Source organism: Hippichthys cyanospilos, chromosome 12 (assembly GCF_059441005.1).
Source record: "Hippichthys cyanospilos isolate Australia breed blue-spotted pipefish chromosome 12, RoL_Hcya_1.0, whole genome shotgun sequence".
Classification (NCBI taxonomy): Eukaryota; Metazoa; Chordata; class Actinopteri; order Syngnathiformes; family Syngnathidae; genus Hippichthys; species Hippichthys cyanospilos.
In genome coordinates this window covers 16,551,965-16,579,622 of record NC_142380.1, presented here as the reverse complement: position 1 = coordinate 16,579,622, position 27,658 = coordinate 16,551,965, and the positions used below count along the sequence as shown (strand labels likewise).

The window sequence follows — 27,658 nt, the reverse complement described above, 5'->3', positions numbered from 1 at the left end:
GCGGGCCTAGTGACGTCGAGCTAAGACTGGCTGTTTATTGTTCCTTCCTCAGCGCCGACAGAGAAAAAACAGGCTAACACGCTGACTACCTGCTTTTCCACGCAGTTAACGGTCAGGTTTACTAAGGTGTGACAGTCTGGGAAGCTGACTGCGCGAATCGAGGGTCATGGCATACGCTTACCTCTTCAAATACATTATCATCGGAGACACAGGTAGGCTGCAACAAGCGAGCCTAGATGTTAGCATGCCGCTAGCTTTTAGCATGTTGCTAGCGGTCCATTTCCGCAGTGTTGGATGGCCAATGACGTGGTAAAAGCAGAGACGCAGAGGTGGGCTGACAGCTCGCGTCCTGCTCTGGTATCGCATCAGCACACGATTGTTTTCCCCCCGCTTATGTTCACCAACTGTACATGCCTTGTACAACGATGTCAGTTTACAAAAGGAGCGGTAGCTGTTTACATTCGCTGAAACAATACGGGCCTCGGGTCCAATTGCGTCCAGGGTGGGGGTGTTAGCTACAACCAGCTAGCTCAGTGAGCTGTCTAGCCAGCGTTTGGAGTTAAACCAAATATTACGCAAGTGACTATCACATCAGTAAACAACCAAGTGTCACATTTAGATTATAGTGTAATCGAAGTACCAACGACATTGACATGGTTCCATGAAACGAGAGCAATGAGCTGGAGGCCACTACGAGAAGCCAAGCCTCAAGCATTCGCTGGAATGGCGTAGATCGGTTGTTCTTAATTGCGTTTACGGTGATTGAGTGCTAATGTCTTGGTCTTGTGTATTTTCTTGCTACGGAGATTCTCCACTAGTCGACGCCAGTGAGTGTGTACTATGTGATTAAACTATGATTTATCTTTTCAACTTGGACAGCCGCCTGCCCTCTTAGCGGCCTAGCCTCTAGTTCTCTTCTCGAAATATTTGTAGTCGACAAGATTATTAAACTCAAACTAGGTGCTTACTAAAATGTCAATAAAAAGACACGAAACTCAAACATACCGCAAGGTATCAAAACAGGTCAGACAACAGCACTCGGCATAAATAATGTCGAGTTTGTTACTTAAAAACGCATTTTACCTGTTACATTAGGTAGGCGGTTTTTCATTGTTGCATGTTGGTAATGTGTATGTAGAGGTGTAGAGGTATGATGTAAATAAGTGGCATCCAGCAGAGTGATTGTTTTTCTTAAAATTGTCCAAATCCAAATTGATAATGAAGCCGCACCGGTATATCAGCAAAAAACAATATTTTTCCCACAAATAAGCCGCACTGGACTATAAGACACAGGTAATAACATGAGATATTTACACAAAAAAATGGTACATAGACGTTTGTAATTTTTTTCATTTAATTTTTTTTATAATTGTCTGCCAACAGCAACATACTCTCTTTAACAGACTGAACATACCTGCATGTGTAGACCCAACATATTTATAGAAAATGGATGGATGGATGTTTTCAACACTAACAGGATACTGTTAGTAAAATAGCAGTTCAAATTTGAAATCAACAGCAAGTTTTTTTTTTATCTCCCTTTGTTTGATAGATTATTTTAGTGAACATAAAAACACATTGCACATAATTCATATATACAATCATAAATTCATAATAAAATCATATATACTGTGTACTGGACATCAAATTTAACTGTCACAAATGTAACCAAAATTTTATACATTGTCTTATTCAATTTAGACGTATTCGTTTCCATACTAATCATCTTCTTACTTCTCTCTTTAACATCACTAGCAGCTCTGGGACACATGGCTAACCAATTAAAGTTTGAATTAAGCACTAAATGCACAATAAATGCGATATTGTAAGCACCCACGAGATAAAGTCTTGAGGTAACCATTTTAATGACCCGTTACGCGGACCAAGCAGACTAGTATCTTAGGGAGTCGTGACCCTGACCAATAGCAGACAAGCAGTGTAGTGATGTAGGCAGTGATGCGTGTAGTGACATATGCCTGGCATGCGTCTCAGTCACTCACACGCACTGACTGCCATGTTTTAGTAGAGAACCTTTTTTTTGTCATAAGATGAAAAAATGGTGGACAAAAAATGTCAAAAAAAGCACTTTTTTTTTTTATTTCAAGTCATCCTACAACCAGGAGGCAATGTTTCCCATGTGTTTGCATGACAAAAGCTTTTCTCACCCTAAGTTATTATTTACCTGTGTGAAATCACATTGAGTTTCTAACCTAATTCCTAATATATCCAGTGCTAGCTGTCAATCGAGACCCATTTTGTTGTATCCGAATGGCAAAAAATTGGAATTTTGAAATTGCCGAAAATTACATTTTGACTGCTAATTGATTAGAATTTGCTTAAAAGTAAATAATGTGCTTGGTTCTAAGTACGCTTATTTTGTTTTCATTAATGTGCACTCAGCAAATAAGTTAGCTGTGTTGCCCTGTGTGCCAAGTTTTTCCATGTCTTGTGAATTTGTTTTAATTAACTTTTTTTTTTAACTTGTTATTTGTAAGTATCAATTCTTGAAGCCTTGTTAATATGCTGCTTGTTTAAAAAAAAAAAGGGGGGGGGGGGGCACTAAATGGATGTTTGACCAAACATGATGAATAATTGTGATTAATAATCGTGAGTTCATTATTGACCAAAATAATCGTGATTATTATTTTGGCTATAATTGTGCTGCCCTAACTGTAATATAGGTACTCCTCGCAGCTGATTTATTACAGGTGACATCCTACATTATTTTAGGTTTTCGGTGGCTGTGTAAATCTTCTCATATTGCTTCACTCATGTTAAAATTTACATGAAAATTACTGCTCTGTCTAGGCTAAATTGACAAGTCTACGCAGCAGCTATGTGGCTCGTGGGTAGGTGTGTGATTTCTCTCAACTGCAAAGGACACCGTTGATTTATGACCGTTAAATGCTACAAGTGGGAAACAAACTTTCTTCTCACCCAATTACACCAGTTAAACTTCTGTTTGAAGTTCAGTGGTTTGGACATGTCAAAATTGCTAACTTGTATGTTGCTCTCAATTCCTGTGCCGTTCAGTGAGGTGACTTTATATTAGGCGAGGCTACTTTAGAAGTATCTTTTGGCTTACGCTTTTCACATCATTTTTTTTCACATTTCATATTAACCCCAGGCTATCTTTCACTAGCCTGGCCTTATTATCACCCAACTTTGGCTGACTTTGAAAGGGTCATAACATCGTCAAATATAAATGTATATTTACTTTCAACCCCTCAAAATGTTAGGTGGCATCAGCCCTATCCATACATTTAGATTTTTTTAGGGCGGGGTAGCAACCTTGTAAAAATTCGATAACAGCAAAAGGCTCTTTGCTCTATATTTATGAAATCGAAATAGGAGTATTTATTGTGTCATAGAGTATTATGACTTTTGAAGAGTTGTGTTATGGGAGTCCAGGCTAAGCTAATCATCAAAGTCATTGAAAGGCTTGCAAATGTCATAAGTTGGCCGCTAGCACCACAAGGTGGTTTTGTAGTGTCAACACAAAAATTTCTACTGCGCCCCGTTTGTGAGTTGCCGTTGAAAGGATTAATACAAAAAACGTGGGAAATGCTTGATAAAACATCAGGTTTTCAATATGTCCAAAACTGACAATATTTCCAATTTTGAACTGCAGCAAATGAGCCGGACATGGGTTAATTCTGACACCTATAGGGTGTACCTCTCGACCTCCCGTTTGTAAGCATTTAGAAGGGACAGTAGCGTGACATTGAAAGTCGTCATGTTTTGACAATCTATGCAATATTTTAGCCTCCTCCTGTTTTTTTATTTATTTTTGTGTGTGTGTTTTCCTTCGATATCACAATTAAAAACATCAAAAAGCCCAAGTTGGGTCAAAATCTCCCCCAGGGGTTAAGATGAGACCACAGAGGGACAGACTCTCCCTCTATATGCATGTGGCTCTTACTGCTATTCTAATAAAGGCTGAACAATAATGGGAAATAATCTGTGTTGTACCCCCTCCAAAAAATAAAAAATAAAATAAAAAGCTGCATTTGTGATGTGGAAAATATATATTTTTTTCTAAAGTTCCTTTATTATTGTTTTGGTTTTTTGTTTTTTTTTACAAATGATAGCAAATTAATCTTTATCACAAACTCTAAAATCTATTATAAATGATTGACAATCGATTTCTCAACAGTAATTGCATGTTTAGTACATGTCAAAGTATTTAGTAATTTAGTCTCGTAAGCATTCACATCTTCCACACAAGTGTAATAAAAATAAAATGTTTGTAAACATCACTGTAGGTCACTAAGAAATCTAACAAAGCCTTTTTAAGCTTTAACTTTTTTAAAGACTTACCTGGTTGATCTTTTTCCTCTGAACCTAATTATTGTCAAAGCCATTGCATTGCCATATGCAATCGTGATCGGCCCCATACAATGTTTTCTCCTCCAATTTGCCGCTTTTCTTCTGACACGCGTCTCCATAATTCTCATTTCAATGGCTCACAAGACTATCTGCATGATCCCTTGGTCCAGTGTAGTTTCATGATTCATCACTGATTCTGACTTTCATACAGTCATCGACAGTCCATAATTGTTTTTCCTCGGCCTGTTGTAATCTTGTTAATAATTGTTTAGCTCTTCTGTATATAAATTCCAGTTTACAGTTTAAATTTTCTAGTTTGATGTGCATCTTCTTTGTTCAACACAAACTGTTTTCATTTTTTTCCCATGATGATTTGAGTTCTTCCTTTATCGACAAGCAGTGCTTCTCAATTGTTTCGCAAGCCCCTCCAAGGAAAGAGAAAACTTTTCGCCCCCCCCCCCCCAATCGACACGCTGACTATTATTAATGATTATTATCTTCAAAAATGGTTAAGGGTTCCCTAAACCTGTATCCTTTTTAACATTAACAGAAGAAAAAAGCAATAACAATAAAACTTCAACAATTGTGAATTATTTTTACAGCGTTTATACAGGATACAGCTTCGTCTAAAACAGAAAAAATAACAAGTGTGTCAAAGTGACTGAAATTTAAAAAAAAAAAAAAAAAAAAAATATATATATATATATATATATATATATATATATGAAAATTCTTATTTTATTGTAATTACACTTCACATGCCCTACTATTTGAGATGCACTGGTCTACAAGTATGCTTCACTTGACCAACCTTCTCTCACATTTGTTTAAGCTTGGTCCAGCTTTTAGACATACAACCAACATCTTTTTTTAACACTGCAAAATGTTTTACATTCTGTAGGCAGTTTGTTTGGCATCACCTGTGATCCTTCTTGGAGCAATTGCGTTGGTTTTGGGAATGGGACATTCTCTTAAGATTGACTATCATTTTTGCCAGGGAGTTGCAGAAGTCTCATTTGTGTTTTTAAGACGAACAAGTACATGAAAAGATTGAATTTATTAACAAATGATTCAAGGTGGGCATCGTGTCCTGGAGTGTGAATGTAGCCTTAGCCTGATTTAGCATTATCACTGTTTTCAGTAGTCTGCTCCGTTTGATCTCTGTTAACCAGTTACAGTACTTGGAGACGTGATCAATAAACATGTCTGCAATCAGCGGATGTCTGAATGATCAGGCGAGCTTTATCTCACTTCGAGCAATAGAGTTGACTCAAAGATGTCTTGCAAATTATGTTCATTTTACCAATTAAATTGGACAATCTTGAATGGATATTGCGACAAATTACTCATTCTCTCGATTCCCACTGAAGTGTTAGCTTGTGTCTTTGTAGTGTTGTTTTGTGTGCATTTTCTCCCACTTTTGATTATGACTTTGTACAAATTAAACGTCTTTTCCGGCAGGGATATGTACAACGAATCTTTTTATTGATCTTTGAATTTTTCAAACCTGCGATGTCTGTTCAATGGTTACTAATGGTCGATAATCTCCGCATTTATCTTTTCAGGTGTAGGGAAGTCATGTCTATTACTACAATTCACAGACAAGAGATTTCAGCCTGTTCACGACCTCACTATTGGTAAGACAGTCTGTCTGCTTTTATACATATATTTTATTTCCCAATAAAGTGGTCTAAAATACAGAATGATAGATAACCACCCACTGATGTAAAATCTATTAAGATTAAGTTCAAATGATTTGTAGGCTATTAATATTTTACATTTAAGAGAAAGGGTTTTTTGATATATCTAATGCTAACATAGTGATCTGCCATAAGCATGTCACTGTAGGCAGTATTGATAGCTCTTGCTTAACGATTCTTATTATTGCGTATGTGCCTATTCAATCCAGACCTCAGGAATATTCATTCCGCAGATTTTAAAATAAAATGACTATTCACATTGAAAAGTGGTTGTACACAACAAGGCCTCTCAGTGTATTTAACTCACATTACATACAAGTGCACGCACTGCAACACTTATTACATGAATATTACAAGTAATTCAGTGTATAATCTTATACATAGTGTAAGGTGGGGCTGGGCAATAAATTTAATTAGTTCCATTAATTTGTCATTAATATTAGTCGATTCGAAAATTTGCTAAATCATGAGATCAAGGCCCTTATAAACAATAAATAAACTCTTCTGCCTTATCTGCCAAGCGGCTGTCTATATGGTTTCGCCTCAGGCCAGAATGTTGTATTGGGGTCCTTTTGTGGCTGCGTGACTGCTAACTACGTCACATTTTAATTTCCTTATGTAAAATATTTCTTTTCTAGTTCATATGATTTCCACCTCCTGGCTGTTGTATTTGTGGTTTCTGAGGTACTAAATAAAAACCCAAATACATTTCTAGGTTGGCGAGACTTTTTTTTTTCCCAGGCATCGTCCCCGAGTGGCCTACACAAGACGTGACTGAATAGAAACAGGCATATTTTGTAGCTTTCAAAATCAGATTGTGGTTAATGGATATTTGAAGGGAAAACAATGTTTTATTAAGAAATATTTTATATTGAATGAATTAACTTTATTAATGAAAAGACTCCACACTTAACTAATTATTGATACATAAAGTAGTTGGAGTGACGGTAGTCTATAATAAACCTTTTTTTAATTATTATTGTGCTGTATATTTATGCTTGTATTTCACTTTAATTTGGATGTGTTCAATCAGAAAGAATTCATGTATAAATTTATTGTTAAGCAAAACCCATTTTGCTCACTGAAGGTTTGTTTTGATTTTATCTACAGCTTTATTTTATTTATTTTTTAGCATGGTAAATATTTACTATTGTAACAAATTCTGCATGATGTTTTGTTTAAAAATACAACTTTTAACTTGGAAAAATCAGTTGTAGCAAAAATATTTTTAAATAATATATTCTAGAGCTGTTTTGTCAATACAGTGATACTGTGATTATTTTGCCCAATGTTATCATACCTTCAGAATTTGATAACATCCCATGTTTACCGGGCAGTAACTAATAAGGATGAGATGGGATTTTGGGCCAGAAGTGCATGAAATACACTGGGAGATTGTGCAGCCTCTGAATCAACTCCATTACAGTAAAACAGCTGAATGTTGTCAGAAGGCAGGTCAATGCTTCAAAATCAATTATACATTATAACAAGTAATGTATGACATGCGCTGCCTTAGTACACGTATTTTGAAGTTCATATCGGAAGCATGGTTGCGACAGTGGTCAACTCTAGAATCTTTTCCTCCCAGAAATTGAGACGCTTACCATTGTAAACTTTTTTTTTTAATTTAATTGTTTTTTTTTCACCTTGAATGAGGCATAGGGTAGAGATACAGTAGTTGCTGTTGCTTCTTTCTCTGTTTCCATAACCATTTGAGTTTAAGGCGATATGGAGGATTGGCCCTATGTGCTAGAAGCTTACAGCACATGCTATTCCCAGGCGTGCTTCTATCAAAATACTAACCAGGCCCGACCTTGCTCAGCTGCCGAAATTGGGGCGTTCTCAGGGTAGTGTGGCCTTAAGCTCCGTTCAACATTAAGCACTTCTGGTCCAGAAAAAATAAAAACAAAATGAGATTTTATTTTATTGTGCCTGTTTGTAAACTGATGCATTGTTGGTGATATTTGTTCATGAGCAGCGGCATTTGTGAAATCTTTCTAGCTTTAGAAATCCACATGATATCTGACGGGTTATTTTTTTTTGCGTGCAAACTCTTATTTCTCTCTTCCAAATGCAGGGGTAGAGTTTGGAGCAAGGATGATCACAATAGATGGCAAACAGATCAAACTGCAGATCTGGGATACGGTAAAGTATATTGTTTTTATTTTATTGTTTGAATTCACATTTATTAGCCAGCTTTAAATGCAGCAATTTCTCCACGGAATCAGAAAGTCGTTCATCAAATGAAGATTGGTCCTCAAATCTCTCAAAGGAAAAAAATCATTTAAGTCCTTGACATCATTCAAGTTAAATATTATTGATATCGTTTGGAGTATGTGTAATTTTCTACATGCGTCCATGAGAGGTTTAGGGGCATTAGGGGCAGTAAATGTAGCAAAACACACCCCTCCTTCTGGCTGTCTGTAGCTATAACAGACATGGCAAGCTTAGGAGGAGTGCCACCCCCCATGTAATATAATTTAATGATAACTAGACTGACGATTATATTTAAAACGTGGGTTGCTAAGAACACATTAATTTGCAAGTTTTTGTAATTTGATTTATTAATTTTTAATAATAAAACAGCTTAAATCTTACATATTGTCACTTTAAATCGTATGCTCATGATTAAACTTTTCAGGTTACAATTTATAAAGTCTTTATGAAGAATACTGCAGAGTTCTTAGTTATTGAGAACATACTTATAGTAATTCCCCAAATATAAGATGTACTTTTTTTTCCGAAAATCAAGGCCAAAATATACATAAAAAATATCAGAATTTGACTCTAAAATTAAGGGTGTGTCTTATACACATATGCATCTTATATTTGGGGAATTACGGTATTACTGTAGTTTACAGAATTCTGTAGAATGTATTTAGTTCCAGTAAGCAGGGTATTTTTTTATTTTAAAGATACACCTTTCTTTTTGTTTTATTTTTTGTAGGGTTTTATATATATATATAAATAAATAAATTTTAACTTAAATTTTAATTTAAATTTTAGATACACCTTGCATTTTGTTTTAGTAGGGTTACCAAAAAAGTCACTGGACGTTTGCTGTTATTGGTGTAATGTAGTGCACATTCTAACCAGCAGGGTGCGTCAGAACTCTGTTACAAATTTCCAAACGTTGTATGGCCGTAAAAGACTGACGGGAAGGAAGACAAGCAATAATGTCAGTAGAGGTGACACATCTCATTCTGCTGTAGGCTCACCAAAAGACAAGTTGAAACATGTAACCTGTAGTTTGCAGTGTGATTAAAAAAAAAAAAGTCTGATGTTAGTATTGGATGATAAAACACCACTAGCTTTCCAGTAATTACTAATGTAATGACTGTTCCCTGGATGGTTAACTGACTGGTTTTTTTTTTGTGCTTAAGATGACTTTGTAAGTTATCTGCCTCGGCTACCGATTACTTAATCCATCACCGGACAGGGCAAAAAAGTTGGATTATTCAAGTGTTTAACCCACTAGCTGCCTGTTGGGTTTAACAGATGAGTCCTATGCAGTGTCGAAATGCAGCTGCTGGCACAGAGTGCATTTTGTTTGTGTCTGTGGCCCAGATGAGACACAGGCGACATTGTGACTGTACTTTGGATGGAGACAGGGCATGAATAGACATGGCTTGGGGGGTGGTAAGATCGTTCGCTGGATAGCGGAACGACAGGGGATGTAGTTGGGGAGAGAATAAAACAATGAGTGATGGAAGGAACAGACGGTGAAGGTGAGACAATGAAGTGGGAATAATGGACGGGGGTGTGAACAACAAGGTGACCCTGATGGCCTATCCTTTGACTGTTGCATCAATACTTTTGCGGATAATGGAGATTTCCTTTTTGTTTTCATGTGGTCAAATAAAAGTTTTAAAATTATTTTTTCAATAAAAGAGATTGATAAAGATACATGGAGCAAATAAGAGAGGCCTCCATTGTTTCAAGTTACACATACTGCTCTGTTCTGTCTCCCACACAAATCCCCCAAATCCTGGAGCTGGAGTCTGTTTGGGGAATCAGGACTGGACAATCAGTCAATTATAATGATACTGTACTCGTAAATCCCCACAAAATAGTGTATTGTAGAACAGGTTAATCAAACCTCAGCCATATCAGTCCAGTTAGGAATTCAAATGATCAGCCATTGTCTACATCAGTTTTGTTATTCACATTTGTTTCATTTCTTTGAGTAAATGTAGTGTTTTTGTCTAGGCTGGTCAAGAGTCCTTCCGGTCCATCACCAGGTCTTACTACAGAGGAGCAGCAGGAGCGCTGCTTGTCTACGACATCACAAGGTAGGAACCAATCACAGACATTGTTAACTGTATGCACTATTAAGGTTAACGATTATTATGGAACCCTGTATTGATTTAGTTCACTGGTATAGAATGTCAAGACTGCTAATATAGCGGCAGCGTATGATTACAAATGATTCCTGATGGATCAACTATCAATGTCACTTTTCAAACAGAATCACAGTCAGATGTCAAATTGACACCGAATTTGACATTAATAATTCTAATGTTAAATTAGAAATCAGATATAGGCCAAATGACCAATATTTGTGGATTATTTTAACTTTTTACCTTTATGAATATGTACCCTATCAACTCACAGCAGTTGTATGAAAGTAACAACAATGTAGTATTTGTTACAACATACAGTATATTATACCAAATCTTAGATATCAATAAATTTGTTGATCAAGTCATTCTGTGGACCAGTCATTTAAAACAAAGCATATCATAGTTTTTACGAGCAGTTCTTGGGTTAGCAATGCAAGGAAGTTGTGCAAAGAATTGACCTGGATGTCACTACTTGACTTACAACTTAAAGCCACAAGTTGGTTAAAAAATAACAAATGATAAAATACACACATATTGTAGCATAAATCAGGCATAAATGTGTTAAATCTGACGTACATTCAGCTATTGCTAACACAAACATATCTGACAAAGATTATTGTCTTGATGACTTCTTTTAATAAAAGCACTTAGACACTCAATGTGTGTTTGAGTGTGTATGTTTTGTTTTTGTTACAATATATTTACAGTTGACCCATGCTTTTATTTGACTTCAGCTTTTAAATAAAATGTAAAAACGATTTTGGCATGTGTACCTCCCTCTTAGGCACAACAAGCACAAGTGGTTTTCTTTGACGTGTTTAATAAAGCTTGTCTTAATCACACTGTTAAAACCGTACAAAAAAATTCTACTAAAATGACATGCAAAATTAACAACAGACAACATATGACATAAAAAAACGTTGTGAAAATAATGTACACAGAAATTAGACCTCATTGGTTGCTGCCGCTTGTAAGGTAATTAAATTTTCTTTTTGTGTACATTTAGTCTATTCATAAGTCGTAAGTTTTGCTTGTCGATGATGATTTCTCCTCGCCGTCTTGACTGGCCGAACCAGGAAGTGCGCACATAGAAAAGTGAAGCAAGTGCATGTCTCCCAAACATCCTGAGATTATACCATCAATTAACTTTGATTTTAAAACAATTACAGTATATACAAACGTACACATGTAAATTACTCGACTATACATTGTAAAAGCCAAAATATACATCAAAATGAACGTTAAAATAATTTAATTTAATTTAAACAAATACATTTGTACTATTACGCCTACATTTACAGTGTGTTTACAGCCATTTGTTGTTTCAGACAAATGCTACAATACAAAAAATGTAATGCGGTAAGTGAGGTCATTTAAGCCAGGCTTCACTTATTCAGACCTCTTTTTGCGGATCAAGACTTTCTTTTAGAGTATAGGTTTGAATTGGGGTAGCCTTGAAGTTCGGGTTAGGCAATAATTTCTGATGGTTAAGGTTGGGGTTAGGGGCTAGCAAATGCATTACGTCAATGAGTGTCCTCACAAGTATCACTGTACAATCTTGTGTACATGTGTCTGCAAGACCTCATTTGCAACCAATGACCTGCTCTTGTGAGAAAACTCAAGATTTCCAGCACAGCTCTTTATCTACTCATTCACATTGGCTATGAGTGTGTTATGTTCTAATCGCATGTTCCATTTTTCATTTCAGGAGGGACACCTTTAACCACTTGACGACCTGGTTAGAGGATGCTCGCCAACATTCCAATTCCAACATGGTCATTATGCTCATTGGCAACAAGAGGTTTGTTTTTGTTTTAATAAGCAATAGATTGCATGCTTGATTTTTTTTTTTTTTTTTTTCCAGTGGTAAAAGGGGCATGTGGCTGCTTGGAAATGTATGCTATCGAGATGACAAAAATTCTGAGCCACCATAAAGATGTTGCAAATATTTTAAGATTTAAAAAAAAAAGTCTCTTCAAATTGAAGCTCTTGCTTTCGTAACATATTGGCTCACTTTGTACCTAAAGTTAAGTCATTTAGTGTTTTGTAAGATAGATGTATGTCAAAAGAGAGCTAGCCAACGTAAGTGCCGACAATGGTATTGTGCTTTGGTTATTATGCTTTCTTGTTACATCAAAATAGGGAAGTTGCAACAAAGCCTCTGACCAAATGTTGTATTTAAATGTACCCGCTTGTCTAGCTTCATCTCAAAATCAAAAGCTTGTGTGTATTCTCTGTTGGACTAAAGAGCAAAATAAATGTATCATTTATGTTTGGGATTAGATGAAGATGTTGTGCACCCCGATTGGGGGGGGGGGGGGGGGGGGGGGAACAACCTGGCATGATAATACCAACCCTTTACTGTTTGCTTCCTCATTTAAAAGGAGTTATCACACCATTGTCCGTTTGTGCGTTTCAGTGACTTGGAGTCACGGAGAGAGGTAAAGAAAGAGGAAGGGGAAGCGTTTGCCAGAGAACACGGACTCATATTTATGGAGACCTCAGCCAAGACTGCCTCAAATGTAGAGGAGGTAATAACATGGACACACATGCAAGAAAATATCCTTTCACTTATTAAGCAACGCAAATTTCCCTTCTACTAAAGTTTTAAACTCATCAGCCTTGCGCACTACAGACCGACACCACTATTATAGTAATATCCATGAAAATCATTGATATCATCTGGTATTTCTTTTGTCACATTGTCAAGACCCATCGAAACGCTGTAATCCCCAGGATAACCAATAAAAGCCACTTAGTATTGAAAGAGTTCCCAAATGCATAGAAATTGCTATTCTTCACTATCTTTTTAAGAGTTTATCAACATGTGAGTTTATAATTTGATCAGTGTTGTTGGAGACAGTGGTTTGCTACTGTTGTTTTGTCATACTCTGACATGCCGTCCATTTTCCTCAACTGCTATCTGTGCTCACCTGGAAATCATAACATTCTTTTCAATAACTTATTTCAGGTCTGTTTAGTGAAAAAATAGTTGCCCCCTGTGTTGAATCATAAAGCAACTGTGACAAACCACGGTTTTGGGAAAAGCTGAGTTCAGGTTATAGGGCACACCCAAATCTAATCCATTTTTCTGGGAAATGTTAAAAAGCCATTTGAAAGGGTGTGGGGCTCAAGCAAAACACTTTCAGAGCCATTATCCACAAATGGAGAAAACATGAAGCATTGGCAAACTTTCCTAGAAATGGTTGACCAACAAATATTACTCCAAGCGTGCAACAACGACTCAGCCAGGACGTCATAAAAGACCCTAGAGAAACTTCCAAAGAACTGCAAGCCTCGCTGGCCTCAGTTAAGGTCAGTGTTCACAACCACTATAAAAAAGACACTGGACAAAAATGGCATCTATGTGAGGGTTCCCAGGCGAAACCCACTGCTGTCACAAAAGAGCACAAAGGCTCATTTCACATTTAATAAAAAACAACTTTTGGAAAAAATTCTTTGGACCCTAGTCAAAAATGAAACGTTGAAAGCTGTGCCGACCCATTACATATGGCATAAATTGGTACAGGATTTGATAAAAAAGAACACTATGCAAAGAGTAAAGCATGATGATGCCAAAATGGTGGTCTGAGGCTGCTTGGCTTCCTCAGGACCAGGACAACTTGCTCTAATTGAAAAATAAAATCTGCAGTTTACCTGAAGTTACTGAAGGAGAACGTCCGGCCCTCAGTTTTTGCCCTTTAACTCGAGTGCCCTTTGATCATGCATCAGGACAACAATCTGAAGCACATCGGCAAGTTGAATTCATAATGGCTCAAAAAACAAAATTAAGGTTTTGGAGTGGCCAAGTCAAAGTCAGGATTTGAATTCAATTGAGATGCTGTGGTGTAACCTTAAAAAGCGTTTCATGCTAGAAAACTTTCCAATATGGCACAGTTGAAACAATTCTGCAAAAACTCCTCCAAAGTTGTGTGAAAGAATCATCATCCAATTATTGCAAATGTTTGAGTTCAGTTATTGCTGCCAAAGGTTGTTATAAGGTTCAGGGGGCAATTACTTTTTCATATTGGGTCATTGATCATTGGAGCACTTAATCATGTCGTCTCAATTTTATCATACACATTTCTTAGTAGCAATGTCGGATGTTTTTTTTCTGCTTAGAAAATATTTAACCTGCATAAATGCTGTCAAAAAAGTTTTAGAAAACTGGTTTATATTGTTTATTCCTTTTGTCACTGTCAAAAAGGATACAGTTTTAGGTATGCAAATGCAATTTTTATAGATGATAATCTTATATATGGTTGGCCTGGTGGGGAGGCGTAAAATGTTTTCTCTTTCCTGGGGCGGTGTTGCAAAATATAATTGGGAAGCACTGTTTTAAATGAACAAAAAAAGAACCACTTTTTTCCTTTTTAAAAAAAAAAAGTACTGCCGAAAAGAATGTACGTGTCTCAACCAGTCCCTTAGACAAAAAAAAGTTGGGGACCACTGCTCTATAGCATCACACCAGCATGATGGTGCACAGTTAGTACTGTACTCTGTCCCATAGACACACTTCAACTGTTGTGTGTAATGAATGCACAATGTTGTCTTCTGGGACCCTTTTCTCACTTATCCAATCACATAAATAATCCCATCCTACACTCCATAGCTTGCAGCCTGAGGCTTATGTGTGTATGTTTACACACATTTTTTTCTTTAACCCTATTCCCGCTCCTAACCAACACACATAGCATACATAAACACACACACACAATCACACGCTGTCGAGTACAGCTCTCAGGGGTTAAAATGAGAAGGAGGGTGTGCATGTGTTCTTGTGTGTGTGTGGTATGATTAATTTGTCTCATTAGTGTCCTCTGAATCCTCCTGATACCGCTCCTCTTCTCTGCTCGCTTCATCTGCACTCGCTCTAGCCCTCCTCATCCACCAACGTCCATCATTTCCTTTTTATCCCCCTCCCCCTTGCTTCCTCAAGCTACCCGTTTTTTTCTTCCCCATCATCAAGCAGCCCCCTCCCCCCTGTCCTTCCCACCATTCATGTCGTGGTCTCCTTCAACCCTTCTCCCTCCCCCTTTCTCCCTTGTTGCCATCAACCCATTTCTCCAGCAGTATATCAGCCAGTTAAAGCTCATACATATTCATAGTCTTACCCCGCCTTCTCTGCCCAACACCAAACAGCCAATCACTGTCGAGGGTTTGCTATCTGACTCTGTGGGTGGACACTGGGTTGATGGAATGAGACATTTCTGTAAGCGTCATCTCCTCATCTTTGTCCATTTTACCCTTCCCTGTGATCCTTTTGTTTGCCTCTTAATTTCTGCTCCTCCAATTTGACCTCAGATCGGAATTGAAGGCATGGGAGTTGAGGCTAGTAAAGAGGGCAGAAATGAGCAGGAGGGCACCAGAGAGCACCCCATGGGCACCTTAGCCTATTTTTTACAGGGCGCCATTTAGAACGCAGTACTGAAGACACATGCCCGTAACTCGAATTGCTCGTATGACGGGCAATCCAAACCTATGTTAATTAGTGAATGCGTGCAACGCGTGCAAAAACCTTAGGTAAAAACATCACGACTTTATACACATATTAAAAATTAATAACATAATCTACTGTACAGTTAAATTAAATAACAAAAATATACAAAGGAAAAATGACATTTACCTTTGGGGCGACGTGATTTGAGCTGGGTGGAGGCGGAGGGGAGCAGAGATCAACCCGCAGAATTTATTTATTTATTTTCTTAAACGAGAACTTTTCTCAAACTAGAACATATCACCGGCGATTTCCTTCTCTTTAATCCATAATAGAAGAAGCTTTTCCATTTTGTTGTTGACCGAGATCCGTCCCCTGGCAAGGAAAGTCTTGCCCTTAGAAGATTGCCGAGCGGTTACGGCCATACTCACGAACAAGGTTAACTATGCATGCGCCTCCTTCGTATTTTTTTATTATCTCCTGCTTCGTTTCAATTGTCATCGTCCTCTTACTTCTTCCTTTACCGCCACTAGCAATTTTAGAAGCCATGTGAAACAGATAAAGTTTGTAAAGTCTTCACAACACACCGACCAGCTGTGCCATCAACCTAGATGAAGGCGTTCGGCCAATAGCATATCGGCATTTCTGTGACTGACACCGTGACTGTGACATTATAAGACCAATAGCATATTGGCGTTTCCATGTCATGCGTGGATATTTAATTTTGTTGACGCAGCAAAGCGAAATTAATAGTATGGACACACTGACCGGCATGTTGGATTGTTCGTAAGACGAAAGGTTTGTGCGTAAGAGGGGGACAAAAAACGCCGCGGTCCACGTTCGTAAGATGAAAAGTTCGTAAAAGAGGGCCCACTGTGTGTGTGTGTGTGTGTGTGTGTGTGTGTATGTGTATATATATATATATATATATATATATATATATATATATATATATATATATAATATATACATACACACACGCGCACACATACATAAAGGGTGCCCCCAAAACTGTATACACTATGTATATACAATTCTTTTGCACGTTGATAATTATTCGAAATATAATAAACCCCAAATAAGGTGTGTATACATTTTTGGGGACACTCTGTATATACATATGAGCTCAATTCCCCATAAAATTATATACAACACATTGTAGTAGAACAGCTTGAATGATGCCAGTTTGAAATCCAGAGTTTTGAGGAAGTTTTTTATTGACTTATTTAAAAAATTTAAAGCTAACCCAGTACCTTAGGAAAAAGATATTGACCTCAAGCTTTCAGGAACTGTTTTTAAAAAAAAAAAAAAAAAAAAAAAAAAAACACTGGAGCATCCCGGTAATTTCCAATCTCAGGCAAGAACATCATGTGAAATTTTAAATCTTATAAGTATACCCTCTCAACAGATGAAATCAGCCACAGCTTGGAAGATCAAATTCATCTTACAATTCATCTCCTGAGTCATTGTCTGTCAAAGTTTGGTTTTATTGTTTGTCATTTGTATTTTTTTTTTTAAGAGGTTGAAGTACCCCAGTGGGAAATTTGAATTCAACTGTCAATTTATAGATTATTGTCTTTTTGTTGAGGCCCCTGCCCAAAAAGTTATTATGCTCTTAGTCGTAAATAAAATGGAGCCAATACATACAGGTAGGTTACAATACGTCTATGACTTGGTCTTGCCTGTCAATTTACAATACATCCTGTCAATATGCCATGTGTTGTTTGGTGGTACGAATAGTAGTAGTAGAAGACTAGTAGCAATACTGCCAACTTCATATTGCTTCTCACTGACTTGTTCCACTTACCATCACCCTCATCTTAGTCTATGAATTGGCTGATCAGTGTTGGGCACACACAAAAGGATTTGCGATTATAAATATGATACATTTATCATTATTGGTCATGGGTGTTTTGGGAGCAAATTCGGGAGTAAATATCTTTATCAACTCAACATACCACAAGACAAGCGGTCTGGATAATCTTTTGGACTCATCCACTAATCGGGTCTTTGTTGACTTTGATTGTAAGATGTGCAAAATGCTCAAATATAGCCTTCAGTTTGTGTTTGTTTACCCCGTACTACTGGGAAAACAGACTTCAATAAAAGGGTACAAGACCAAAATCTTTCAAATCTTTCAACTTTAAAAAAAATATTTTAACATTGTTACATTTTAATGTTTCGGTTAGTCATCAATCGTTTCATCAATCTGCACAGTTGTATTTTGTGTCTTAGAATGTATTTTGTGTGCACCTGTGTATGCATAGTATTAACCACACAAGGATGGTTCACCAGCAAAGGTTTGTAGTAAAGTGTGTGCTCGTGCATGTGTGAGCGCGTGCGTGCACACATCACTTCTTGTGAGTATAGGACAATGCTGCCAAGTGTCAAATGTCTGAATCTGTCTTCAGGTTGACACACCTTTATGAGCAGTGTTGCACAAATTGCTTCACACTTTTTTAGGGCTTGGCAATTCATCAAAGTATCATTGTGGTTTAAAGGGGCCGTAACATCAAAAGTCACATTTTTGGAGCTTCCCCAACACCTCCCCCTTCTGTCTGTGCAAGAGAAAATATACGCCAACCCTATCCACATCTTTAAGTTTCGTTTTGGTTGAGGAGGAGAGAGATTTTAAACGACTCGGCCACGTAAACAGCAACGTTTCATTTATTAGCTACAACGTTTTGCTGTAGAAAATGCTAAAGTGGCCAAAATATGTTTGGAAGTGCACTGCCGGATAGTCAATTACATGTGGTTGTTTTACTATAATGCAATGGCTTGATCGGCACAGCATTTGCCTGTGTCACTGCACTTCTGGCCCAACAAGCCAGGCAAAAAAAACAAAACAAAAAAAAAAAAAAAAAACAGATCTCGTCCCATCCCTATAAGGTTACTGCCCGGTAAATGTGTCTATCCTACTTTGTGTGTGGTGTGGTGTGTGTGTGCGTTTCCCGGGACATATCTATGTATACGCTTCCTGTCGGCTTCTGTACTACACGCTGTGCCATGACGTTTGCACGCAGCCCGTTCAAGATTATCAATCATGCGCTGCTTAAAAGCAGTCTTGTTGCTTTCTCACGGCTGTGAGTTTAAATGTTTCTGTTCTGCGTTCCTGACAAGTTTCAGTTAATTTGTTCGAGCCTACTCTTGTTTTCAAGCTATGTTTTTATTTTGCCACAAGCTTTGTAAACAGGAAGTGTGTTGAGCTTGCAAACGTGGGAGTTACACAGTTAGGGACGACGTGCTTGAAATCCGTACCAAGCGAGATGCGTAAACTTGTGAAGGGGCAACGCCTATATGTATGAAGTTGTTTGTTAAATTGTTATGGTGATCTTTGAAAGCTAAAGTGTCGCATGATATTAGTATAAGGCAATTGCTGTAGAATTGTCGGATAATTTCAGGTTCTCTTTAACACCTGCTGTGAATGTGAGCTATAGAAGAACATGGCTTATTTGAGTTTACGTTCTTTATAATTTCACTAGTGTCCACATGCTATTTTTGTGGAAAAAGCCATGCTCCTTACAAATCAAAACTTGAAAAATTAATGTAAAAATAAATCAGTAAAAATACATTGTCTCCTTTTGTTAATTCGGTCTTGCAAAGTTGACCCACATATTAAGATGATTGTTTGCACTTCTACTGATTGAACCAGATCAATTGAATTGATTTGTTTTGAATTGAAAATCAATTCTGAATCTAATTGTATATTTATGTATGTATGTATGGATGGATGTGTATAAAAGTGTATTTAACACCAACCCAATGTTGTGAGATTCAAACCGCTTCATCATTTCCTTAAACCAGTTGTTCCACCTACATCCAAATTCTTTGTTTTAACAAAATGTCTGACGTTGTGTTTTCATGGTGTAATGTGATGTGATGGATTCCATGAAGAAACGGTTGGTTGCATTTGGTGTGGTGTAACTTGACTGACCCGCTTAGCTCAATCCCGCCTTCTTTGTGGCGTTGTCAAGTTGTATGTCTTTTGTCAATCTATTGTCTTCTGTCTCAATTTCAGGCTTTCATCAACACAGCCAAGGAGATTTATGAGAAGATTCAAGAAGGTGTTTTTGATATCAACAATGAGGTGAGACACGCTGACAATGAAGAGTTTTTTGTCGTTGTTCTGATTACACGCTTCTTCACCTGGAAGGCAACTCCTCCTTCAGTACTCGCCAAGCAAATCTCCATAGATTTTTTTTCTTTCTCCTCCTTCACTTTTGTTTTACACTTATTTCATTCCTGAGATGTCTCTCTCTCAGCAGTTTACCAGCTCAAAAATTCCTCACACCCAACAAGGTCGCAGTCATTCACAAGAAAACAAACATTCATCCAGACAGCCAGCAGGCCAGTTTACCAGCACTGAGTCAAACAGATGGTTATCTTTGTTGTGGAAGAGTTGTCCAGACAGGAATGTTGGTATGCGCAATCAAGGAAAATCTGAAAATTGTGTGCAAATAACACTGGCAAGACTTTTCTTTTTTCAGGAGCATAGGAGATGAAACTATTACTCCGTGTTCTTGTGTAATCTGTGTTTTATTATAGTTTTTGTTTCGTGACATATTTCTCTTTGACTAACTTGTCATTTCCACTCTGCTTTTTAACCCCTGAGGGAAATTTTGACGCAACTTTGGCTTTTAGATGTTTTTTATGTGTGATATAGCATACCAAAGAAACACTAGGGGACTAAAATATTGCATAGATTATCAAAATAGGTAGACTTTCAATATGCCGCCCCTTCTAAATGCTTGCTAACGGCAGGTTGAGAGGTACACCCTGCAGATGTCAACTTTAGCCTATGTCAGGCTCATTTACGGCCATAAAAAATTGGCAATATTGTCAATTTGGGACACATTGAAAAGCCGATGTTTTACCATGTATTTCCCCCGATTTTTGCATTATTACTTTCAAGGGCAACTCACAAACAGAAAGCTTTTATTTTAAAGCAGGAAAGTGTTTTATTTCATGTATGGTGTAATTTATATCTGCTAATTCCGGTCTGTGAAAATTCTGCATTGAATAGCTGTTAATGTTTTTTTTTTTTTCTCACAAAATGAATAGACACGACCACAACCTTTCGGTTGCTCCTTGACTTTGTTTGACAAGGACTGTATGGACTTTCATGGACACAAACAGCTTTGAGCGGCGTCAAATCCACACCAAAACGTGTCTCTGTAGCTACATACTGAGAGTCGTTCACAGACTGTACTCGCCAAAAATCCTTGTGAACATGCCCATCAATGTAGACAGAACGTGTCGTTTCTAAACACAAAATGTGTGCCAGTGTACGTCCATGTGCACATGTCCCGTTACCAGCCAAGCAGCAAGTCCAAGTGTTAGTCAGTTAGCCAGCCGTGAGTGGTTTTGTTAGGAACAGCAAGATGGAATGAAGGCAGGCCAGCCAGCCAAACCGCATCAGCTGACTGGCTGAGCGAGAGCGAGCGCGAGTGAGGGAAGCCCCACCAGAAATGTTGGCAGCCACTATGAGAAAACACTCACACGCACATGGCCTTAGCTCAATAAACGTGATTTAAAGGCATACAGTGTTTCCCAGAGGCACGTCTGCTACTGAATGTAGGAGGGTGAGTTACACTGCGAAGGAGGGAGATAAATACATACAGAAGGGAAGAGCGAGCCGTCCACATCCAGGGAAAGTCGGCACATTAATGGTAGGTGGAGGGGGGGGCTCCAATTGAGCAGATGAGAGGGAGGCTTGAAAGAGCTATTTCTCTCGGCCCTCCGCCCACCTGCCTCGCGCTCGCTCTCGAAGGTCTTCTTTTTATTTGAGCCATTCATTTCTCATGGTATCTTTGAGAGCTTGTGTTTCCTCTGTAGCACCTGTTGCTCCTTCTATACTGTGATCTAAGCGCAAACCCCGCAATTGCTTTGTAGTGTCAATCTCACCGTAAAAGCTATGACACTCGTTTGGTAGGGGGGGTATGTTTATATTAGAAGTTGCTTTGTTTATGCTGGGTTTTATTTTTTAAACCTGCTCACCTGGACACATACCTGGATACGCAAATGGGGAAGGAAGAGCAAAATACAGTTGTCATCAGAAATATTCAATCCCTAATGCTGTAGAGATGTTTAGTCAATTCAGTGTACATTTGTAATTGTATTCAGAGACATCCTACAAGGCCTTGTTAACCAAATGCAACTAAAATGGCATCAATTGCTTTTGTCATGAAGTATTAACTCTTTAAAGACTACAAAGAATAGAGAATCATTCAAGTGTTTTCAATTAGGTATTGGGAACACCTGTGGATGTCAATGAGCATCAATCAAGCATAATAGGCACCAATTAGACCATTGCTTCTCAAATACATTTTGCCAATATTAGCCAATGGTAACTCATCATTTGGGGCGTAGGTATCAGTGCCTTCAAATCCAGTACAGTCCATCAATTATCTTGACCTCACAAGTACTGGAGCCTATCCCAGTTTTTGAGCATGAGGCAGGGTGCACCCTACTTTTTACCCGTACTTTCAAATCAAAGTGCACTCAGAGACACAATGTTTTTGTAAGGATGCGCCTATCAAAATTGATTCACACAAGAATTGGGATTCTCATTTACTACGATTGACAAGGTCAAACTAAAACGTGAAAAAAACAGAAATCCACATGCTTCTTGTCCGCTTCCGTACTTTTTTTTTTTTCTGCTGTCCGCTTCCGTACTACGTCGCAGGCGTGCTGTGCAATGATGTCATCACGCAGCCCGTTCTGGAAAATAGTCCAATTAGTTTTGATTGAATCGTTTTGAATCGAAGATCAAGTCTGAATTGAATCTGTTATGTAATCCCAAAATTGGAATTAAATCAAATGGTGAGGCAATCAAAGACTCCCACCCCTATTTTATTTTATTTTTTTTACATCAAAATATTATAATTATTATACTCCAAACGTTTCGGATGAGACCCATTGCCTTTTAGTATTGCGAGTCAAGGAAACCCAACAGTTTCCAGAGGTAAAATGAGCACTGAGGTGTATATATTATAAGTCACTTTCTTAGCTTGTAAAAATATTGTGGACAGGTTTTGCACTGTGCAACCTGGTTTTTGCCTTTTAGAAAAGACAATGCCAAATTTTTTACTTGCAAACAGGCCAGATATGATTGCCTATCACAAATTTTGACTAAGTAAACGTTGACTGGGTTTTCCCCTACATACTTTCCATCTAAGGAGGCTTTTTCCATGGTTTTACTGGCCAAGTCCACATTATAAGGCTGCTGTTATGCCAGTCTTAGCTTACCTGTTGCCTGTTCTATTTTGCTGCAGCCCCCCAATTCACACTGTGTTTGCTTGTTCTGATGTTATTTTAATTCTGGATTTCTCCATTCAGGCTAACGGTATTAAGATTGGACCACAGCACCCTACCACCAACTCCACACTGCCCGGTAGCCAGGGAGGCCAACAGGCTGGAGGTGGCTGCTGCTGAAGGCTCCAACAGATCTCTTTGTCCTCCTCCTTTATCCCCTGAGCCCTTTCCACCCCCCCCCCCCCCCCTCCCCAACTTGCGTTTCTGCCGAACTGTGCAGGCTCAGTAACAGTTTGTTCACCTGTCTCTCTCCATCCTGTCATCCATCCATCCTTTGTGTCCTTCTTGCTTTCTTTCTCTCAAGCCAATCTTTTTTTTCCTGCTTAATCATACCCGTAACCCTTACAAGAACATTTAGCTTTAACTCGCTAAATCCGAAACGTCACATTTTCCGTGAGAAGATGCATTGGGTTTTAACTGTATTTGTTTTATAATCGGCACCAGGAATGATGTATTGGTGATGCTGGTAGTTAATTTAGCCAGTCATAGACTCACCTGTGGGTAGCGGGGAAAGGGAAAAAAAAAAAAAGAAAAACATCTGACACTGACTGACTATCTGGAATAATAAACCATACGTTGCCTACACACACACACACACATCTCCACATGTTTTTAAAGAAAACGATCCAGCACATTGGTAGCGAAACATGTTTGTACATGCAGTGTCTGTGTGTATAGGGATGATAGAGGCATTCCAGTGACGTTAGTCTTTGAAGTCACTACCCCCTGCTCACAAAAGCCTTTCTTATTTCCCGTCGCTTTGTCTTCATGTCAACTCGCAGGCAAAATGTATGAAGTGAACACTAAACAATTGTGGCTGTTTTAAAATTGTGCTGGGGAGAGAATAAAAGACCAAACTGTCGTGTGAGAATGAGTCCTTTTGGGATGGTCGAAGAATGAAGAGTTAAAGAAACGTCAAGAGGAGGCTGTCGTTATGAAGTTGAGAATCAAACAAAAAAAAGGAAAAGATTTGGAAAACTTTTGTTTGCTGTATTTATCAGGCGCTATTATGTGTATATATGGCTCTTTAGATTTATGTCGCTTTTAGGGGGGCCGTTAACTCTTTCAGTGCCATAGATGAGAGTTTTAGTCATGTAAAATACTTGGGTTGTGTGCCAGTGACAAGAATTCTTAACTACGTTTTTTTTTTTTTGTTTTTTTTTTTAATAAATGGATAGATGAGACTCATGGCCAGCGCCCCTCTTAATATTATGCCAATCGAGCACTATTGTAATGTAGTTATAAACATACGCAAAGTACTATTTTGTGATCGAAACACACTTTCACTGTTTTCAGGCTTTATCAAAGGGAAGGACTGATGAGATGTTTCAAATGCTACTAAAAAAATGTGTGTGTCAGTCACCGTTTTGCAGAAAACACATTTTTACAAAAAAATTCATTTTCTCCTTTTGTCCCAAATATCTTGGTCACTCAAGTGACCTCTTTTCATAGTGATTACTAAAGAATGGAATAACATACAATCGTACTTTCTTTTTCTAGGTAAAAAAATTGAATCTAATCTTTCATACGGTACCACCAATGTCTCCAACACAATATTCTGTCAACCTTGATAGATGCGTCAAAATGCTCAAATTCGATGGGCGCTTGGGGGTCGGTTGCCTTTTCGGATAACGCCTGGCACTGAAAGAGTTAACAAGTGAAACTTGGCAAGGTGTCGTCTTCACCTGGACTTTGCAGAAAATTGAAAAAGACCTTTTTGGACCTTCAGAAATTCTCATTTAAAACGAGTCGCTCACCAATCCTGTTGTAAGGGGTCGCCGGTGCCCTTTTCTTTTAAATGACAAGCATGAATGATAATAGGCAGTTAACAAGATCATGTCGAGTCCCTGGTGGAGAATTGACTCAAATGTCAAGGCGTCTCCCTTTTAAGCAAGCTTTGACTCCAACCGTGAAATAGTTGGCAGATATATAGCGTGTAGTTTAGAGCGTGATCGATGACTGCTGCGACGTTTCTTCTGCTTTGCAGTGTAATGGGCATCATTTTACTATTTTGATCATTGTTTACTTATTCTGTTCATGTTTCCCCATGTATCCCTGGCTGCTCCTCGCTCTTTCTCTGACTGTGCGGGTGGTAAAAATAGTTGTGTGTTTTATTGCCAAAAACAGCATGTTTACCTGTGTTTCTTTCAATAAAGTAGGAGGGGGGGGGCAAAACTCACTCCATTATGATGTGACATCAGAATCAGCTGTCTGCCTTAACTCCACCCCCTTGAGAGATCTGGACGGTTCCCCATGATTTACCGCAAACTTGCGAGATGATGATGTTTTGCATTAGATGCATTGTGGAGAGTGTTTAATGATTTAAATCTTCATTTAATTCCTTCCCTGTGCACACACACACATCCCCTGCATACAATATATAATGCATAGTTTGGGGATTTTTTTTGGTCATTTTAGACATATATCGGACATGTAAATCAAGTCAGTTGAGGATTATTCTGTGTAAAGCAATTTGTGTGCGTGCGTGCGTGCGTGTGTGTGCGTGTGTGTGTGTGCGTGCTCGGGCAAACGAAACCACAGTGGTTACAGGGGGAGGATCAAGCCAAATCTGACGCATCTATTTATCCATCGTTGGATTGATCTATTTTATGTGTCTCTCCCTTCCCTCCCAATCTCAAGCTTCATCCTCTTGCTTCTCCTCTTGCCCCCAAAAGTTATTTGTTGTGTTTGTTCTTTGGAAAAAAAATAAAACGAAAATGAAGAAAAAAGAATGCTATCACAATAAACTATAATAAAACATTCTAAATTCAATATGTCACTTGAATTGTTATGTGAGGATGAAAGAATATAGCGTTTAAAAAAAAAAGTGTTTTACTGTATCCCTTACTCACTCTATTGCAGTGCTTCTCAGATTGTTTAGTTTGCATTAACCTTATGGGGTGGTACTCAATTCTCTACATAACAGATTAAGGACCCAGTTGTTTTCTTGGATTGGTTGGGGCTGACGCTTCGAAAATGGGAATGCTCAGAATGGTGAATGGAGGAAACCACCACTTTGGTTTTGGTCAGGAATTAGCATTTTAGCATGGCAAATCGCTCTAAAAAGTTGATTTTTGAACAAGAAATGTTCTTGTTACCATCATTTGCTGAAGTGCATTGGTGATCCTAACACTTTTAAGATGTTGTATGTGGCCCCTCAAATCTGAACAAGGTTTTACGGTTAATATTGGATTTGTGGAATATAAATCTAGCAGAAAAATCTACATGTTATCGCTCTCGGGGCGGCCATTTTGCCACTTGTCGAATGAAAATAATATCACACTTGGTCATGGCTCAACTTGTGAATATCATGGGATGTGGCATTAGCTTGAGCCCTGAGAAATTTTTAGTTCATTTTCAATTCTTGAGATAAGATTTTTTTTTTTATTATTTTGCTTGATTTATATTCAATATAAGCAATATTCTTCGGAATGTCAGTTTTAGTGACAGTGCATACAATGTTTTTGTTTCATTTAAAACCAATAGCAATCCCTTGTGTTTTACCAGGCAATGCTAATGAGAAAATAAAAATCACTATTGTATTTTTTTTTTTTTTTTCCCAGATAGAAAGTGCTGTTCTTTGAGTGTGGACACTCATTAAACGTTGTCAAAGAAATTAATGGTCACCGAAATTCATGTCTTGTTGATTAACTGATCCCCACTCCAACACCGTGTTGCAATAAGTAAATTAACATCAGTTTACCCTGTTCTCATGTCCTATTTGCTACCAGGGAATATAAATATACAATATATAACTCAGCCCCGTACTGATCGCTTAGATTACCAATTATTCAAATGCGTACAGGGACGGAAAACTACACTAAGGGGAAGAGAAAATAACCCTCAACAAAGTCAGGTGAGTAAACCACAACCACACATTGATAAGATTCCTCCGCCTTGCCATAGCCGCTTATCCTCACAAGGATCGCAGGCTTGCTGGTGCCTATCCCAGCTGACTTCAGGGGGACACCCTGAACTAGTTGCCAAGGTCACGTGGAGACGTACAACCGTTCACACACCTAAGGACAATTTAGTATGTCCAAGACACCTGCCATGCATGTTTTTGGAGTGCGGGCATGAAGCTGGAGTGAACCCACGAGGGCTCGGGGAGAACATGCAAACCCCATACAGGAAGGCCAGAGCCAGGTGGATTTGAACTCAAGTCAATGGACTGTGAGGCGGACGTGCTAGCCACTGCTCCACTGAGTCTACCCCTCTGGAAAATCATTTCAATCATAGCGTAATAGAGACAAATGGACACATTGATGGATGTGCGTAACCATGAACAAGTTGAATCACAAGCTGAAGTCTCGGAAGTTATTAGTGATGAATCAGACTTTTTAGCGTATTGGAAACGCGATTCCAAAAAGTCTCTTGGAGCAAACTATTTTTGTTTAAAGCTTTCTGCATTCGTTCTTGTTTTCCAATCAACTAGTTGAGGCCAATCTAAACATCGTCTATCTAAACGTCGCTGTTTCTGAACCTTTTAAGCACAGTGTGTACATTTTGCTTGGTGTTGGCTAATTATCCTGAGG

The 27,658-nt window shown here is 38.2% G+C and overlaps 1 protein-coding gene across 1 annotated transcript; it reads left to right on the top strand.

Annotated features, from left to right (window-relative positions):
• Positions 1 to 25,895, top strand: rab2a (RAB2A, member RAS oncogene family). The gene is made up of 8 exons (XM_088429217.1): positions 1 to 212; positions 5,895 to 5,966; positions 8,107 to 8,174; positions 10,239 to 10,321; positions 12,081 to 12,173; positions 12,792 to 12,903; positions 19,828 to 19,896; positions 23,148 to 25,895. Exons 1-8 carry the CDS (start codon positions 167 to 169, stop codon positions 23,241 to 23,243), a joined length of 639 nt encoding a protein of 212 aa, XP_088285343.1. The 5' UTR covers positions 1 to 166; the 3' UTR covers positions 23,244 to 25,895.
• Positions 25,896 to 27,658: the final 1,763 nt, after the last annotated feature.